This window comes from Camelus ferus, chromosome 22 (genome assembly GCF_009834535.1).
Source record: "Camelus ferus isolate YT-003-E chromosome 22, BCGSAC_Cfer_1.0, whole genome shotgun sequence".
Classification (NCBI taxonomy): domain Eukaryota; kingdom Metazoa; phylum Chordata; class Mammalia; order Artiodactyla; family Camelidae; genus Camelus; species Camelus ferus.
In genome coordinates, this window is record NC_045717.1 from 24,309,238 (window position 1) to 24,328,403 (window position 19,166).

Sequence of the window (19,166 nt, forward strand, 5' to 3'; positions counted from 1 at the left end):
GAGCCCTGTTTGGGCTGCAGAAACCCAGCTCTGCCACCCCCACTCCTCCCGTCTGGCACCCGGCTTGGTGGGAATTAAACCTGCCAACAGGCCACAGGTGTGTGACGTTCATGTGCAACCTTGATTCCAAAGACCGAAACCCCGGGCAGGTGAGAGGAGGTGCTTCTATTTACATAGTTCTTTAGTGCTCTTTGGCTTTTATTTAAATTAAATTTCATGCATGAAGAGTTGAGGCAGGCTGGATAGGGAACAAGTGTGAGCCTTGGGCACGTAGATGTTGCTCAGCAGAGCAGAGGGCAAAGGAGTTCACCTGGGGCTTCTCGGGGTATTCAAAATGCACGTTTGTTCTTGAATTTGAATTTATGTCTCTTGACCCAAGATAATGGGGGAAGTCTGCCTTAGACGCGGAGGGCAGAGGGAGGAATGGCTGGCACTTGGTGAAAGCCTTTTGGCTTTTTCAGGGCAGCAGAAACCAGAGAAATGCTGCCCTGAATCTGGGGTTCTAGTCTATCAGCCAGCCCAGCATACGGTGGAGAGGCCAAAGGGAGTGGTGGCGACGGTGGCAAAGCGAAGAGGGGCAGCCTCGATGCAGCCTCACCAGTGGGCAGTGCAGGCGAGTTTTCTAGAGAAACTCCAGATCTAGATTGGTATGTGCAATTTCCTTGGTTTTAAGTGTTGGCAACTAATTCCAAATGTCTCAAAACACCAGATGGGGCCAAGCAGACTCACCTTCTCTCTTCTAATGAGGCCTGCAGGCCTCCTGTTTGGAGCTTTTGCCCTAAACAGACCAGGATCTGCAAAAACAGTCCTGGGACATCATTCCCCTCTCCCCTAAGGGTGCCTAGAATAACCTTCCCGGCCCTGACACGACCAGGCCTGCAGCCATGTTCTGCAGTCTTTTAAAACCCACGCCCCACTTCTGACAAACAAAGGGCAAATGCGCTCCCACACCCCCGCGTGTCCATCCACGCCCCAGGTTAAGATTCGCCCTATCTGCTGGGTGTCGCTGAAGCCAAGATTTGTTGAGCTGTGTTTTCTGAGGTCTGTCTTACAGAAACCATTGTTTGTGTGTTTGTTTTCCAAATGTGAAATGGTTGTTTCAAAACGTGCACGCATCTCAGATGGCTTTCCCCTTGTGCCCTGCATGGGTGGGTGATCCGTCCCCTCCCAAGTGGGAGGCAAGGCTGCATCTCCAGCCAAATAAATGGAGGCGGCGTCCGTGCTGCTGTGCCTGCACCCACCACAGCCCTCGCCACGGCTCCCTGGGTTCCTTTCCTGGGTTGCAGAACGGCCCCCCCAGCCTGGGCGGCTGGAACAACGGAGCTTGTTCCCTCTCAGCTCTGGAGGCCAGAAGTCTGAGACCAAGGTGTCGGCCGGGCTGATTCCCTCTGAGGTATGTTCCAGGCTCTCTCCCAGCTTCTAGGGGTTGCTGGCAATCCTTGGTGTTCTTTTTCTTGTAGACACATCCCTCCAGTTTCTGCCTCCATCTTCACATAGCGTTCTCCTCTGTGTCTGTGTCTACATGCCCCCTTCTTATAAGGACACCAGTCATGAGGGTCAGCGGCCCACGCTGCTCCAGTATGAACTCATCTTAACTAATTAAATCTACAATCACCTTACTTCCAAATCAGGTCATATTCAGAGGTCCTGAGGGTTAGGAATTCGGAGGGGTTGGGGGGGATAGCCAACACTCCCTTTGTCCCGCTCCACCATGACCCTCTCTGGAGGAATGAAGAAGCCCAGGCAGCATTATTAAGCGGGAAGCCACCAGCTTTCAGAGACACCAGGTGATTTGAGGGTTACAGGCCGGTCACTCAGGGCTGTTGCTCGGACAGGCACCCAGGCAGGCAGCGGTCTCGGCGCAGGGAGAGGCAGCGCACTCGGGCGGGCTGTGCCGGGCTCGGCGCTGAGCGCTCCCCAGGAGACTGGGCCGGAGGAGAGGCGTCGGGGTCCTTGGAGCTGCAGAGTCCTCCGAGGAAGGGACGTGTCACCTCTGGGGGGGGGGGGCGCGGGGTGTTTGGCCAGAGTCAGACTGGAAGAAAAGAGGTTAAAAAAACCCGCAAGCCCCGCCCCCAGCGGGAAGCCCGCAGCAGCCAGAGGGCGGAGGTCAAATGCTGTCCTCGTCCAGCATCCTGCTGAGGCCCTCGCAGATCCTGCGCAGGTGGGAGCGGTAGGGCTCGGTGGGGCCGTAGAGCGCGGCCAGGAAGTCGCAGTCGGCAAAGTGGCTGAACACGTGGTTGATGCGGCCGTGGGACTTGGCAGTCAGGTGCGGGCCGGCCGCCTGGTGCAGCAGGTCCCGGCACTCGAGCAGGGCGGCGGCCAGCACGCGCCGGTCGAAGGTGAAGTCCACCTGGTGGAAGCTGACGGCGGTCATGGCCAGGCGGCGGGCTTGCTGGCGGAAGCGCTGCAGCCGCGCCAGCTCCTCGCTGCCCAGCTGCCCAGCGCGCAGCAGGACGCCCAGCTTCACGGCCACCTTGACCAGGTTCTTGACCACCTTCTGGGCCTCCTTGCGGCTGCGGGTGAACTCCTTGGTGGCGCGGTACAGCTCGTCCAGCACCTCGCTGCTCGCATCGTCGATGAAGGCCCCCGCCACCGCCCTGGATGCCATCTTGCTCAGGAGCTTCTTCTGGGCCTGCAGGGCCAGGCTCTTGGTGCTGAAGGTGTCCATCCGCCCTGGCAAGGACAGACAGACAGACCCACCGTCAGGCCGCGTGGCCCGGGCTGCTGACATGCGCGGCCACCAGCTTCCCCACCCGGAAATGGGTGCACACCAGCAACCTGTCTCCAGTGTGCCCAGGCCACAGACCTACTATGTGCCAGGACGCGGTGTGCAGGGCCGACCAACGAGCCCCCCAGGAACACACGGCAAGTGCCACAATCCGGGAAGCTGCAAGAGCCCCACAGCAGGGCACCCCAGCATTTCAAGGGGGCCCAGGCAGGCCTCCTGGAGGAGGGGACAGGTTAGAAAACGGGGAAGGCATCCCAGGCCCAAAGATCCGCTTGCGCTGAGGCCTGGAGGCAGGAAATTGCGAGTAGCTAGAGCACAGAATGCAAAGACCTACATAGGAAAAGCTTGTGAAAAAAGAGCATTCACACTGAAGAGAGGATGACCCGAGGGAATTTATTTTCCTTTAAAAAAAAAAAGAGGGTATTAAGTCAAAGGAATTAATGCATAATGGTGAAATCTATTTGTGGTCCCCTACTGGTTGTGGGTCTTGGCACCAGCCCTCCAAACCCACTGTGTCCTTGCTGTGAGTTGAGAAGGGGCTCAAGGGAGGTTATCACAGGGAGTCCAGCTTATCATTCCCCCACCCTCATCCCGCAGTTCTGTGAAACAGGGTCCCAGTCCCAGCCCCTGGGCTATTCACAGCCCAGCCACCAATTCCCTGGTGAATTTACAACAGACATCTCTGAGGCCTTAGTCAGGCCCCGAATGAGTCAGGTGGGCAGTAGGCTGGGTGGGTGGGGGTTCCCCAGGGCCATCTTTGGAGTTTCTGGAAATGCATCTCTCCAGTGATTCCTCTAATACAGAAACGTTGACTTGCGACAGCTTCCACTCAGGAAAGGGCCAGGGAGATGACCAGTGTGAATGGCAGGCTAGCTCTCTGGGAATGCTGGCCAGGCCTCCAGCTGTGGAAGCCTGGGCCCCCTGTGTCTCCCTCCTTTTGTTCTTCCTGCTGTGGCCATCATCCAGGCTTCCCAGGCTCAGGAGCCTCCCCCTCCAACCACCTCCTCGCAGCACCAGAATTCTTCCTAAATTGTACATCTGGGCACAGCTCTTGCCTTCTAAGAACCAACTGGCAGCTCCTCATGGCTCCCAGGACCAAGCCCCACACCTCGTTCGTGCCCCAGCCCCGTCCCTGGCAGACTCACATACATCCCCCAAAGCCCTGGCCCCTAATCCCCTGCGTCTTCCCCTCAGTTCATCCTGGACACCACCTTCTCTAGGAAGCCATCCCTGAACTGCCAGACTGACGGTGAGGCACCTCCTCTGAGCCACACAGTGCCCCACGCATCCCCCATCACTGCTCTGCCCCCACCCATCGGCTTTGCTTCCTCAGTGGTCTGCCTCACTGCAGGCCACATAGGGAGGTAATGGGCCTGACTCCTTATCCGCTGTGTCCTTGGAGACTCCAGAAACATCTGCCGAATGAATGAGGGAGCCTCAGCCCCACCCCCAGGCTTCATTCGCTGCTGCCGCAGGCCCTGGTCAGAATCCACCCCCACCCCAGCCCCAGGCCAGACCAGGAATGCCACGTGGGCACTCTCTCACCCCCAGGAGCCCCCACAAAGCCCGTCTTTGTGTGAGCTCAGACTCCCGGAGAAGTCCCAACCCTCAGCTGCCCTCTCCCTGCCCGCAGAGGTCAGGGTGGGCCCGGAGATTAATGGACCAGCCTTCCCTGCCCCCTACACCAGTCCCAGACCCTGGGGCTACACAGGCTGGGGCCAGAGCAGGAGTGTGGTTGACTGAGCACCGTGTGGCAGATCCTGTGCCAGTGGCGTGTGCCCATTTCATCATTTCTGCCTGGTTTGGGGCTGGTTGCCAATTTGCAGAGAGGCTGAGCCACTTCCCCAAGGCCACACAGCAACACTGTGACTGCCTGCCCCCACCCTCTGCACGCCTAACTCCCTCTGCCTTCCCTAGCTGACACCTGCGAGTCTCCCCGAGTCTCAGAGGGCTGGGAGCTGCCTCCCTTGACAAAACCACCCCAATATTTAGGACCTGCTCCCAGCTCTGACCACTTGGTTAAGGAACATATCTGCCCTGTGCCTCAGTTTCTCCATCTGTAAAATGGAGGATGGAGAATGTTAGGACAGAGAACTAAGTCCATCCTAGGGCAGAAGCTTGTGGCCAACCCCAGGCCCCCTAGGCTGTGAGTGTCCCCTGGGCAAGAGGCTGGATGCCACTGCCTGGAATTCCAACCTTTAAGCTCTACGCCATTCAGGTCCCTGAATGTACAGACCGACTTCTCTGTGACGCTGTCTGGAAAAAGGAGCAACAGTGAGGAGTACCCATGCCTCGGGGGCGCCTTCTCACCACGTTCTATTCCACTCCCTCTACCTGGAGCCCTCCTCCCGCATCACTCATCCTGTAAACTCCTGCTCCTCATTCAAGTCTCAGTTACTGTCACCTCCTCCTAGAAGGCTTCCCAGATGCCCCAGGCTGGGACGGGTGCCCCCTCAGCCCCCACCGTGCCCTGGGCATCCTCCATCACAGCCCTGAGCACCTTGGGTTTGGTGTCCATCTCCCTGGCCTGGCGATATGGGTAGGGGGTGCATCTCTCTTCACACCATGTCTGGTGGCCAGCCAGGGCCTGGTACTCAGCAGGTGCCCAATAAGTGCTGAATACATGAGGGAAAGGATATCTGCAGACACTGGAACTCCCAACACCCTGGGTCAAGTCTCCCTAGTTTACAGATAGACAGACTGAGGCTCAGAGAGGAGCATGTCTTTCCCTGGATTCCAGGGGTGCTGGAGCCCAGGCCTTTCTGCCTATTTGCTGTTTGACCCCAGGCTGGGCCCTGCCCCTCTCTGAGCCTTGACCTTCCCATCTGCAAGTCCTGAGGTTCGGCATGTTGTTTCAGAGGGAAAGTTGTCCTGTTTACCAGCTTCAGGAAGGGCCTGGGCCCTCAGCATCAGCGCCACCCCTACCCTGACCCTGCCAAGCACAGAAGGAAAAGGCAGCCGTGGCCTCCCCTCCCGGCCTCCCCACTCCTAGCCCCTTGGGCCAGCCCCCAGACCTGCAACACCTGGACCAGCCCAGCTGCATGCCCCCCCCCAACCCATTGTTCTACCAGAAACACCCCCATCCAAGCAGCCAGGCAGGGAGATGACTGCTCTCCCAGGGGAGCACGCTGGGGACCAAAATAAACCCCAGCCTTCCTTCCTGCCAGCTGCGCTCATCCAGGTCCAAGGGCAGACCAGCCGGGAGGGGCCCGGCTGCACCATGTCAGCCCTTTGGGGGCAGGGCGTCCCCAGGGGCTGCTGAGGGGCCCAGTGGCCAGACGGTCAGTTCCCTGGCCCCTGCCCATCAAATGCCAGAACACCCCACTATTGTCACAACCCAAAAAATCCCGCTAAAGCTTCAAGGTCTAGTCTGGAACATTCATTCAGTTGCTCAGTGAGCACTTATGGAGTGCCAACCGTGTCCCAGGCCCTGGGGATACAGCAGGGACCAAAAGAGATCGCGTCCCTGCCTTCCCAGGGATCCTAGCCTTCTAGGTCCCTGCCACCTCCTTATTAAAGGTGAGGAGGATTGTACAGGGAGCAGGGCTGGGATGTTTCTTGTTCCGTGTCCGCATCTGGGTCTACACGAGTGTAAAAAGTCTTCCGTGTCGATGGTCACAAAGCAACGTGAATACACGCAAAACCAGCGAATCGTAAACTTCCCAAGTAGGAATTTTATGGTATGTGACTTATATCTTGATTTTATAAAAAAAATCTAATATTTCTCCAGAGAAGATGGGTAAATGGCCAATAAGCAGGTGGAAATATGCTCAACACCATAACACAGTGACATGTCACCCCACCCCAACTGGAACGGCTGCTACCAGAAAGACAGATAGAACAAGGGCCGGCAAGGGCGGGAGAAACTGGGACCCTTCTACACGGCTGGTGGGAACGGGAAATGGTGCGGCTGCTGTGGAAAACAGTTTTCTGGCAGTTCCTCAAACAAACAGAGTTACCACGTGATGCAGCAATTCCGCTCCTAAATATCTACCCCAAAGAAGTGAAAACATGTGTTCAAAACAAAACCTCATACACACGGGCATAGCAGCATGATTCGTAATAGCCAAAACGGAAGCAACCCAAACACTCAACAACAGACAGATGGACAAGTAAAATGTGGTCCATCTACCCACTGGGATGTTACGCAGTTATAAAAAGGAAGGAAGCACTGACCCTCGACCCGACGTGCACGGACCCTGAGAGCACGGTGCTCATGGAGAGAAGCAGACACAGAAGGACACAGTGTGTGAGTCCACGGATGTGAGACGTCCAGAACAGGCCAGTCCTCAGACACAGAGAGTGGATTTGTGGTTGCAGGCACTAGGGGAGCAGAGAATGGAGAGTGACTTCTCATGGGGTCAGGATTTCTTTTGGGGGTGGCAGAATGTTCTAGAATTTGAGCAGTTTAAAGTGGTGCATTTTACAATATGTGGCTTATATCTCAAAAGCTGAATACTTACTGTACATGTATCGTGTATATATTTTATACCTCTGGGCCTTTTACTTTATATATTTTATGCCTCATTTTTAAAATGTTAAATTTTAAAAATCTGAAAATCAGGATTTAGGCCAAACAGTAATACGAACAGAAATAAAAGGATTACACAAGTTGAGATTTGTAAATCACTTCCACCTTGCCAGGAACACAGTAGGTGCTAAATACATGTTTGGTGAAATAGAATTTCTGTAAGAGCTCCAGCTCCCTGCACCTGGTGGTGGAGTGGCTCTCTCCGAGGTCTGGCCCAGACAGGGCATCGCAGTGGCCACGTAGCTACAAATTCCTATTAGAAGAGAGTTCCCTCTTCCCTTGATTTACCCAGGAGTTGAATTTCGGGAGTAGTCATTGAATTTTGAGACCCCCAGTCGTCGGTTTATATTTCTGGAAGGACATTAGGAGGTTGTGAGGGCCGAGGGGCTGCCCGAGTGTGCCTTGATGCCTGTGTCCTTGGTCCCTGCCCCCCAGCCGCTAGTACATCTTGTTATTGTCACGAGGGAGGGGGAAGCCCTCCAAATTATCAAAACAGCCCCTGCAGAGGTATGGTCACCCACACTGGAAGGAGGCACCAGGAAACAGTGAATGTGAAAATAAAAAGGATAATTTCAGGGACAGATAAGTCCCAGGGGCAGGGAGCAGTGACAGCCAGGGATGGCAGGTGACCTGGGCCAGGTAGTCAGGAAGGCCTCTCTGAAGTGGAGCCCCTGGAGCTGGGACTTGGAGGATAAGGTCTAGGAGAAGGTGAGTCAGGCAGAGGGAATGGCTTGTGCAAAGGCCCTGGGGCAGGACAGTGCCAGATGGGTTGCAAGAACAGGGAGTCCACAGTCCCCATGAAGGCCACTGTCCAGGCCCTCCCACAGCCCTGAAATCTCCCCACCACGACCCCAGACAAACCCCAGCCCCCGGGGGCAGCTTTCCCATCTGTGAATTGGGTGTCCAGTCCCTGAGTCCCTGGCTCAGCCCGACTCCCACCCCACCCCCCATGTTCTTCTGGGAACCCCAGCCGCCGTCCACATCTCGGACTTTCACCCTCTGCCAACCACACTATCTTTTGGACTCTGACCTTTGTCCCTGTCCTTATTTTGGGCACTCCAGCTCCCAAACTGGCTACAGACACTGACCTGGAGCCACGGGTTACTCTAGACATGACAGCATCCTTCCTCCTACCCATCCCTGCCCCCAGCACAGGCAAAGCCCCAAGGCAGGACTGTATCTGAGCCTCCCCCAAGGGGAAGGTGCAGGCAGTGGACCTTGTTCATCCCAGTCCCTTTGGTCCCCAAACCCCAGAGCAAGGCCAACCTCTCTCCACACCCCAACAACCTCCCCTCCTTCCAGGCACAGTCCAGCCTCAGCACCTCTGCTGAGACCCTGCGGGTTAGAATGCCCAGGTGGGGGGACTCCTCCCACCTCCCCTCCATCCAACCAGAGCTGCGCACGCGGCAACCCAGGTCACAGCTGTGCTGGGGTGACCCCTTAACCCACGCTTCCCGGGTTTTGGATGCCAGGTGTGGGGGTGGCTGGGATTCCACAGGGCAGGAAATCCTGCTTCCCAGGGTCCCCACTGCCCCCCGGTGCACCGTGAATGCCGCGTCCCATTCACCACATGCTGGAAAATTCTTACCTACCAGCTTTCCAGGAAAAAACAAATGTGTATCATAAGTGTTCCTGATACAACGGATGTGTGCCAAGCAACTTGCAGACACAGGGAAGCACACAGCACTCCCCGCTGGGAATTCCACAGGCCACTGATGCTCACTAAATGTCCTCCATGAGCTCTGCCAAGCTGGGACCAGCAGCCAGTCTGTAGCTGCGACGGGCAGATGAGAGTCGTTCTGACACGGATGTCACTTGGTGGTCTCTTTTATACCAACAAGGAGAATTTGGATTTCACTTATTCATTCCTCAGCCAAGGGAGCAACTTACTTGCCGAATCAGAGCGTGGTTTTTGAACAGTGAGAGAATAGTTCCCTCCGTGTTTCTGTGCTATTCACAAGGAAGCAGCTAGACACATGCCACCCTTTTAAATTTAATTTTTATTATTGACATTTCCTGAAGTTATACCAGGGGAGTGGCAAACTGGCCCACCGCCTGTTTTGTAAATAAAGTTTTATTGGCACACGGCCACCCCCACTTGTGTACATACTGTAACGCAGCCTTGAATAGGGGCCACAGAGACTATACGGTTGGCAAGGCCAAAGATATTTAGTCTGGCTTGACAGAAAAAGATTGGCCAGCATCTGGATTAGACTATCAACAAAACGGCACATCAAGCCCTGATTTGTAGCATCTGCCGGTTTCTATGGTGTAAATTATCCCACCATGGCCAATTTCAAACTTCCAACTTGAACTTGGAGTTGGGAAGAACTGCTCAGTCTCCACCAACGAGATGAAAATAACCTCAAAAGCATAGATCATCGCAAATGCAGTAAAATAATTAGAAAGTAAGGTTTTTTGACCGTTAAGGACCTTCGCTTGTTTTTAAGTTGTGTTGAAATATACAAGTTACATACCATAAAATTCACCCCTTTGGTGGGGGAGGGTATAGCTCAGTGGTAAAGCGTGTGCTTAGCATGCAGGTCCTGGGTTCAATCCCCAGCAACTCTATTAAATAAACAAATAAACCTAATTACCTTCCCACTCCCCCCATTCACCCTTTTAAATTGTACAACTCAATGTTTTTCAATATATATTCAGAGCCATCACTACTATTTAATTCTGGAATATTCTCATCAGCCTCAAAAGAAACCCCGACCCCATTAGCAGTCATTCTCTACCCCAGCCCCTTGGCAACCACTCGTCTACTTTCCGCCTATGGATTTGCCTATTTTTCATATAAAAAGAATTACACACTGTGTGGTCTTATGTGTCTGGCTTCTCTCACTGAGCATCATGTTTTCAAGGTCCACCCAGGTTGTAGTGAGTGTCAGTGCATCTCTCCTTTTTATGGCTGAATGGTATTCCCTATCTCTGTTTCAAATATAATATATTGGACTATAAGTTCATAATCTGTCTTTTTTTACTTTATTTTTTTAACCAATTTTGACGTGTATTTGTATTACACTATTAGTTTTTAGTTTTTTTTTCTTTAATGGAGGTACTGGGGATTGAACCCAGGACCTCGTGCATGCTAAGCACGCATCCTACCACTGAGCTATACCCTCCCTCTTTTTTCCGGTTTTATTGATGGCCTGTCATTTTTTAAAACTGAAGTATAATTGATTTAGGTCTGTCATTTTTAATAGTGGTGATGTTAACAGCTGGATTGCAAAATTCCTGCCAGTACAGCAAGTGGTTCTTGTGAGCTGGGGCGAGCGGCAGGCTCCGGCATGCCACTGGTCCATGGAACAGCCCGTCCTCCACATGAATTCTTCATGCCCCAACAAAGGGTGTCAATAATTGATGGGCCCGTTCAGCAGGGCCAAGCCAGCCGCCCCACCTCTCTGCTCTCAGCCCCGGCAGCAGCAGCCCAGGATGGCCTCATGGGCCCCAGGGCTCTGCCCACCATAACAAATGCCCCACAGCCCTTGTACCCTCTGCCAGTGTCAGGGCACCCACTGCTTTGAGCCCCTTATCAACCATCACTCAGATCTCACAGTCAGTGCCCATTCTGATATGACAAAGGGGTGGGCATCTGCTCGTCTGAAGGGAGAGGAAGACACCAGCAGATCTCAGCCTGTCCCCAGAGCCTGTGGAGGCCACCCCAAGGACGTGCAGGGTCTGGCTGCCTGCCAGGCTGCAGTGGGAGCTGGGACATGTTCATCTGTGGTCTGATCTCCACTGAAGACAAAGTTGGGGGCAGGGTGGGCAAAAGTGAACGTTGGGAGAACACGGCCCACCCCACTGCAGAGAAGGACAGGACGGGCTGGGGCTCAGGCTGAGCAAAAGGTTTTTAACAGCAAGCAGAGGAGGATGGAGGGCCACCTTGCAGGAATGTGGATGCAGCCCTTAAATGAGTCTGGGCTCCACACACTTCTCACCTCTAAACAGCATTCTTTCTGGTACCCTGGCTCCTGCCCTCACCCCCACAGTCTGGTCTCTCTGGAGCAGCCACCAGAGGGCACCTGTGAGCACCTGAGTCAGGTCCTGCCCCTCTGCCCACAGCCCTCCAGGGACCTCTCCTCCCTCCCGGTAGAAGCCCAAGTCTTCCAGGTGGCTCACAAGGCCTGGCACAATCTGTTCTGTCCCTTCTCTGCCCTCGCCTTCTCCCTCTCTTCCCCTTGCTCACTCTGCTCCAGACACACTGGCCTCCTGGCTGTTCTAACACACCAGGCATGGTGCTGCCCCAGGATCTTTCCATGAACTATGCCCTTGCCGGGATTGCTCTTCCCCTGTCTTCGCATGGCTGTTTCATTCTTATCATTGAGGCTCCAGCTCAAATGTCACCTCCTCAGGAGGCCGTCCCCCAGAACCCCCATCTAAACTAACTTCCCCATCCATCTGCCTCTCCATTTCTTCATGCAATTACAACTCAGCATAATGACTTTTTGGATGAATGACCATCTCTCCCAATCCCAGTCTGTTAGCTGAGTGAGGGAGGGCACCAGATCAGTCGTGGTCATTTCTGGGTCCTTGGTGCCCTGCACGACACTTGGCTCACAGTAGGTGCTCAGAACCTCTTTGTTGAATGAATTGATGACCTTCCAGTACCAGAGGGGCACATAGAGATCTCGTCCAAGGGTTCCATTGTCCAGCCAGGGAAACTGAGGCCCAGAGAGATACTCCAAGGTCACATAGCAGCACAGCATGAACCCCTCTGGAGTGGGCTCCCCCAGGTAGATGTTCCCCAATCTCCACCGCCTCACTGAACAGAAGGGAAAACTGAGGCCTGGGGGATGGGGACTTAGAAGCTCCGAAGGACTCGGTCAGAGGTGTCTGCGTGAAAGCTCAGATGGTGGGATTCCAGAGGAGGTTATCTCATGGAAGAGGGGGATTCTGGGTTAAAAGCTCAAGTTCTCTGTAACTGAGCCAGGTCCTGCCTGTCTCAAGGTAGCCAGGTCCTACCCTCCTCTCAGTCTGTAACACCTGGGGCTGAACCAGCACAAGCATGACTTCAGCATCTGCCTCTGGGAGAGGCTGTTTTCATGACAACAGCTGGATTTTTGTCCTAGGCACCATCTTGTGGCCCCATTTGACAGATAAGGACATGGAGGCCTCCTAAACCCACCTTATCAGACCACCAAGCAACCAAAATGCCCCTCACCTGCCCAAGCCTCGGATAAGGCTGAGAGCACGTGACCTGCCCAAGGCCACACAGCCAGAGAGGAATCTACAGGGCCTCCAATCTGCACCTGCCTGACTGGTCTCTTCACTTAGGGGGACCCTGCCCCCATCAGAGTGGGGTTCAAGCCCCTGATCTACCCCACCAGCAGTCTGGGCACTCACTCACCACTGGCGTCCCAGGTCACTGAGACTGCCAAGTGGGAGGAGCTAAGCCCAGGTGTTTGTGTGGCTGGGGTGACGACTCTTTGTTCTGGTTTCCATAGGTACAGTGTCCCTGGGCTGGCTGCTCTTCTGCCCTTCCCAGCCAGGCAGCCGCCCAGCCCTAGCCTGGCAGTCCCTTGGCCCGGCCCATCTAGGCAACTTGTTATGTTTTAAAGTTGGCACCTGTGCACCTGGCGTGGCAGTAGAGGGGACAGCCATGCAAAGCCTTGAGGCAGGACCATGCCTGGGGTACTGGTGGAATGTGGATGGAGGCTGGTGTGGCTGGCGCTGAGTGAGTGAGGGGGAGAGTTGGAGGAGCTGAGAGCCCACATTCCAGCAATTAATCCAGGAAGCTGACCTCATCCCCAGTGAGTGAGGTCCCTCAGACAGGAAACTGAGGCTGGGAGACTCAGATCACTTGTTTAAGGTACTGATTCCAAGGGCTGAGCTCCCCAACCGCTAGGCTGAACTACCCTCGTCCTGCTGCCATCCCCCCAGGGCGTTCACCTCCCCCAGCTGGGCTCAGACCTGCTCAGGAAGTGACCTCAGAGGCCTGTTTACAGCTGGGGCTTCCCCTCCTCTAGGAGGGCCCCCCAGGATAGAGGAGGTGGCAATGCATGCATATCTGGGTCAGGCCAATTACCTCAGCAGTGAAGGGCCCAGTTCACAGCTGGCAAAACTGAGGCCAAGGCTTCAGGCCAGTGGGGAGCTCCCAGGTGGCCATTCTAGGTGGGCCTGGGCCTGGCTCTCTTGGCTGCCTGGAGCAGCCAGAAGTCACACTCATTCCCACCTCCACGCCCTTTGGCCTGGCTACCCACCACCTGGAATGCCCTCCTGGCTCTGGAATCTGGCACTAGCACCTGGCGCCCTGCACTGTGAAAGAGACAGAGTCCATCAGAGCCCTCGTGTTGCGGGGAAGAAGGCGCTGGTCCCAGAGCACCACCCCATACCAGCGGGGACGGTTCAGATCCAGTCTGCCTCCCCGTAACCCACACAGCAAAAGCGTGACAGAGAGAAGGAAAGGGAGGAACAGGGCGGGAGAGGGAAACTGAGGTAGGAATACAGACAGATGCGAAGCGGGGGGTGTGCCGGGGCATAGGGGGCGAGAGAAACGGAGAAACCAGGTGGCCCCAGAGATGCGCCGAGATGGGGGCCGCCCCGGTACTGCTCCCTCACCTGCTCGCTGGGACCCTGTCGTTGGTCCGACCGTCAGGATTCTGTCCGGCCACCTCCGAGGGGCCGTTGCTGTGGCCGCGAGACTCGTGCCTAAGAACGAGGATCTAGAGGGGCGGGGCAGGAAGCTCGACCCCGCCCCCAGTGCCCCGCCTCTTTGTGCGGCCCCGCCCCGCCCCAACCAACGCGGGAAGGACCAAAGAGGGGCCGGACGAGGGAGGGGCGGGCGAGGACGTGTGCTCAGCCAATGGCAGTGCGGGCGGTGTACGAAGAGTCCAATGGGAGTATGTCACCGTGCAAGAGGGTGGGGCCTGGGGCGGGGCCAGGCGGCTCGGGGGATTCCTCCGGAATCACGAAAGGGGCCGGATGCCGGGGGCGAGGCTAACTCCATTCCCCGTCCAAGAAAGAAGAGGAAGGAGACTTTGAGTCAAAAACAGAGATGAGGGGCCGGGGAGAGAAAAAGACCCAAAAAGAAAAACAGGACAACCGTGTGGTTCTGGGAAGGCCCCTTCCTCCCCCTGGGACTCTTTAAATTACGACTCTGGGGAACCCTTTACATCAGAATCCCCTCAGAATCACCTGGGAGCCCCTTAAAAATGCAGATTCCTGTACCCCTAGACCGGCTGAATCTGACCCAAGGTTGAAGATAAATGTTTCTGGGTTGCAGATAAATTCTCGCGATGAGATTTGAGGCAGCTGCTGAATGGACAGGCCCTGGAGACCCCACCGGGGGACTCCCAGATCTAGCCCCGATTTCTGTGAGAATGAGCTAGGGAGGTATGCAGGAGCCTCTTTGCCGCCAGTCGGGGAGAAGGAGGCGGTGAGGCCAGCTGGGGCCCCAGGAGGATGCAGCTGTGAGTCCTGGGAACTGGGCCTGGGAGAGACTCCCAGCTCCCCTGCTGCTCCGTTTCCTCCCTGCAGCCCCAACCCTGGGTCCCAGTTGCAGCTAGGAGCAGGGCAGGGCAGAGCAGAGCAGATGGGACAACCAGTGTATGTCGAGTCCTGTTCTGTACATATAGGACACAACCTTGGCACAGACTTCATGAAGCAAAAATAAATAAAATGTATTGAACCTAGGACCTTGTGCACGCTAAGCATGCGCTCTACCACTGGACTATTACCTTCCCCCTAGTTCAGGGTTTTTCATCCGCCGCACTGGTTATTGAAATTTGGTAATTCCTATGCTCTGCAGGGTGTTGACCAGCATCCCTGGCCTCTACCCACTCAATGTCAGTAGTAACTCCTGCCCCCAAGCCACAACAACCAAAAATGTCTCTAGTCATTGCCAAGTGTTCCCTGGAGGGGTGCAGAATCACCCTCAGTTGAGACTCACCGTTACAGATCCATCTCTTCCTGCCCCTAGCCCTAAACTATGGAGACTCCTTTGGATCAGGGTAGCTAATGGAGGTCCTAGAGGCAAAGGAGACTGTTTTTAGCACCTCATCAAACCACAGCAGCTTGTTTTAGTGAATCCAGGATGGGCGTGGGTGGAGCGTGATCGAGGTGGGTTCAAACCCAGGTCTGTCACTATCTGCTGTATGCATTCATCTCTCTAAGCCTCAGTTTTCTAAATCTGTGACATGAGAATAATAAAGCCTACAGGTTCACAAATAAGGAATAAAAAGTGCCCACGAGAATGTGAGGAAATTAGAATCTTCATACTTTGTTGGTGGGAATGCAAAATAGAGCAGCCACCATGGAAAATAGCTTGGTGGTTCCTCAGAAAAACTAAACGTAGAATTACCATATGATCCATTAATTCCATTCCTAGAATATACCCAAGGGAGCTGAAAGCAGGGAATTGGAACAGCTTTTGTACGACGATGTTGATAGCAGCATTATTCACAATAGCCAAAAAGTGGAAACAACCCAAATGTCCATCAACAGCTGAATGGGTTAACAAAATGTGGTCCATCCATACAATGGAAGGTAATTCAGCCATAAAAAGGAAGTTCTTATTCATGGGACCAGGGGCTCGTGTTCTGGTGCTTACTCATGCTACAACCTTGAAAATACAGGTTTACGATGCCGATCATAAGATGATAAATACTGTATGGTTCCACTTATATGAGGGACCTCAAATGGGCAAATCCATAGACAGAAAGTAGAATAGAAGTGACCAAGGGCTGGGGGGACAGGAATGGGGAATTAGTGTTTAAGGGGACAGAGTTTGTGTTGGGGATGATGGAAAATTTCTGGAGATGGATGGTGGTGATGGTTACACAGCATTGTGAATGTTCTTAATGCTACTGAACTGTACACCTAAAAATAGTTACAATGGTAAATTTTATTATTTGTCATAATTTTAGAAAATGAATAACATAACATACCAAACCACTGAATTGTATGCTTTAAGTGGGTGAATTGCATGGTATATAAATTATACCTCGATAAAGCTGGGTTTTTTAAAAGTGCCTAACAGCACATCTGGTAATAATAACAATATCATACTTAATATTTACTGAGCGCCTATTATGTGCCGGTCACTGTTAGTACTTTGCACACATTAACTCACTAAATTCTCACAGCAACCCTGCGATGGGATACAAGCATCCCATTTCACAGATGATGAAACTGAGACTCAGAGGAAGCAAGTGACCTGTCCCAGGCCACCCAGCCAGGTTGTGGCAGAGGTGGGACTAGAACCCGGGACAGTCTTGACTGGGGAGTAATGTATACAGCTCCTCTAGGTGGTCGGACATCCTAGGGGGGAGGGGTCTCCATAGGGAGCAGGGAACTGGGGTGCTCCTGAGTCTAGCGAAGAACAGTACAGGGCTCTATCTGGGCTCGGAGGCTTAGCTTGTAATTGGAGCTTAGCGGGGTATAAGGGGCTCTATCCAGGGCTGAGGGCTCAGCCGAGGTGGGTGCTCAACCTGGGATCAGCGGCTAGGAGTCTTGAGCTTAGCTCAAAACTGGGGCTCAGCGCAGGATCGAGAGCTTTATCTGGGATCAGTTTCAGCCTGGGAGCCCGGAGCTGGGTGGGTTCTCTATTGGGAGTAGGGCTCTAGCCAAGGTCCCGGGGTTCGTGGCTGCTCCGATTCCGGCTGTGCCCGGCAGGGGGCGTGCTCTGCCCACAGCCGGGGCCTGCGGCGCCCTTGCTTTTCCAGGTATGAGTCGCCCGGGAAGCGGGATATGAATGCGGGGCAGGGTCCCCAAGTCCAAGTTACCCCAGACCCTAGACCCATCCAGCGTCTCCTGCACCCCGAGATCAGATCTCGCACCTGGCCGGGCTGTGTGACTCAGAGCGAGTGACCTCCTTCTCTGGGCCTCTTCCTCGCGCCTGCGCAATGGGACCGCAGTGGTGGTGGCGCCGGCGGCGATGGAAGGTAGGCAAGCCTGTGCTCCAGGAGCCGCCGGGAGTCCCTTCTCCCCCGTCTGGAGACTTCCCCGCAGCCGCAGCCGCAGCCGCAGAGCTTTGGGGACCGGTGGTGGCGGTGGCCAAAGCACCTCCGCTCCCATGCCAGGGCATAACTCCCACGTGCCGCGGTCCATCTGTCCCCGGCCCATCCGTCTGTCCCCTCAAGACCCTTCCTAAAGCCACTTTAAAAGGGGAGCGGTCGGACCCAGATGGGAGACGGAAGGAGGAGGCGGACTTTGTTTAAGCCCCCACCGCGGGCCAGGCCAGGAGGTCTCGTGGAACGTTCCCACGGGCTTTGAGCGTGGGGGGCTGTCTTCATCCCGGGGTCACGGACTCAGCCTGGAGTGGGGGGCCAGGTCCCGGACGAGCCCCTCTCCCCCTCTAATAGGGAGGCAGAAGGAAAGTAGGGCCGGAAGGTCCTAAAAACAATTTCAGCCCTCTGCCTCCGTTGGCCCCATTCCCCTCATCTCTCTCCTGGTGGCAGCGAAGGAGCAGAGGAGCGAGTCGGCCCCAGCGGGAGGATGTATTTACAAGTGCGAGCCGCGCAGAAGCCCGCCGGCCGCCTGCGTGTGGGAGGCGGGCGTCTGCGGAGATAAACCGCCCGTTGTAGGCCTATGTGCGCGCGTGTGTACGTGGGTGCGTGTGGTTGGGGAGGGGATGGCCGGATCTGCAGGTGCTTCTGAGGGTAGTGAGCCCTGCGCCCCACCCTCCCGCCCCCAACACCGCCGTCATTCCCGGTAGCAGGAAACTTCACGTATAGGAGTTTCAGTTGCTTTATCTGGAAAATGCGTACAGTCACAGTACCAGATTCAAAGATGTGGAACTTCGAGGACACAGCGCTGATGCTCAGCGGAAGTCTGGCACAAATGCACAGTCACCTCTATAAGATGCCAGGCAGCCGTGTCAGCGCTGTGATGGGACAGTTGTGGGAGCCCAGACTAGGCACCTGACCCCACCTGGGAGCCTAGGGTGGCTTCCAGGGGGAGATGACAGCTGAGCTGAGACTTAAAGAAAGAGCAAGAGTCAGCTACGGAAAGAAGCAGGAAGGAGAGCCCCTTTTATTCTTAGTTTGTTGACCTTGGGCAAATCATAGATCCACTATGAGCCTCTGTTTCCTCATCTGTAAATTGGACTCATTATTCTCACCTTGCAGGGCAGTTGCAAAGACTGACTGAGAGGATGCAGAAAGCAGCTTAACCTCGTGTGAGGATGGGTATTCTTATTTGGAAAGGGTATATTCCCTGCCCTCAGGAGCTCCCAGGCTACGGAGGTATAAGGACATTAGAAATGGCTGAAGTACAGGTTAGAAAAAGGCACTCCAGGTGTGAGCAAAGGTGCAGAGGTTGCGAAGTTCTGGGGGCCGATGAGGAGCAGTGTGTGTCCTGATCAGACCACAGGGACCCTCAGGACATCAAAAGCTAGGTATAAAAGTCCAGAATTCATCCTGAGGGCAATGGGGAGCCTCAGAGGGTGTTAGCGCCTGGATGAGATTAGAATATTGGACTATCTCTCTAGTGGCCAGTGTGGGGTGGACAGCAGTGGGCAGGAGTGGAGCTGAGAGGCCAGGGAGGAGAGGGGCTGTGGGGAAGGAGAGGGGGTGCCCTGCGATGCCCTGGCCCAGTTGCACCCCAGAGGGTGGAGGAGAAGCAGTTGGAGATCTTGAGAAGGGCAGATGACAGGCAGAGCCAGAGTGCAGAGGAGCTGGCTGAGCTGTCTTTCCTGGCAGAGATAGTTGGGGTGGGGACAGTTGTGGGAGGCATTGGCAAGATTCAGAATCCAGATGTTTGGGGCTGGACTTGAGGACAAGATAAGGGCAAAGAGAAGGTCAAGGGCAGAGTTTCCTGCTGAGCCTGTTCCTTTCCTCTATGACTTCCCCACCCCCTCCTGGCCCCAGGATCCAGGGATCTCAGATCCCACAGCGTCCAGTCTCTCCAAGTAGATGCATCTCTTCTGGATCCCCTCGGGGTACTTGCTTCCTTCCTGGGCTG

At 54.9% G+C, this 19,166-nt stretch overlaps 1 protein-coding gene across 2 annotated transcripts; it reads right to left on the reverse strand.

Annotated features, from left to right (window-relative positions):
• Window positions 1–168: 168 nt before the first annotated feature.
• On the reverse strand, window positions 169–13,961 carry TNFAIP8L1 (TNF alpha induced protein 8 like 1). 2 transcript variants are annotated; one of them, XM_032465893.1, is made up of 3 exons: window positions 13,824–13,926; window positions 6,905–7,051; window positions 169–2,673 (listed from the first exon to the last, which is right to left on the reverse strand). In XM_032465893.1, the coding sequence occupies exon 3, from the start codon at window positions 2,666–2,668 to the stop codon at window positions 2,108–2,110; it is 561 nt and encodes a 186-aa protein (XP_032321784.1). In that variant the 5' UTR covers window positions 2,669–2,673; window positions 6,905–7,051; window positions 13,824–13,926; the 3' UTR covers window positions 169–2,107. The 2 variants fall into 2 exon arrangements, with proteins under 2 accessions (XP_032321784.1, XP_032321782.1); XM_032465891.1 differs by lacking the exon at window positions 6,905–7,051 and having other exon boundaries at window positions 13,824–13,961.
• Window positions 13,962–19,166: the final 5,205 nt, after the last annotated feature.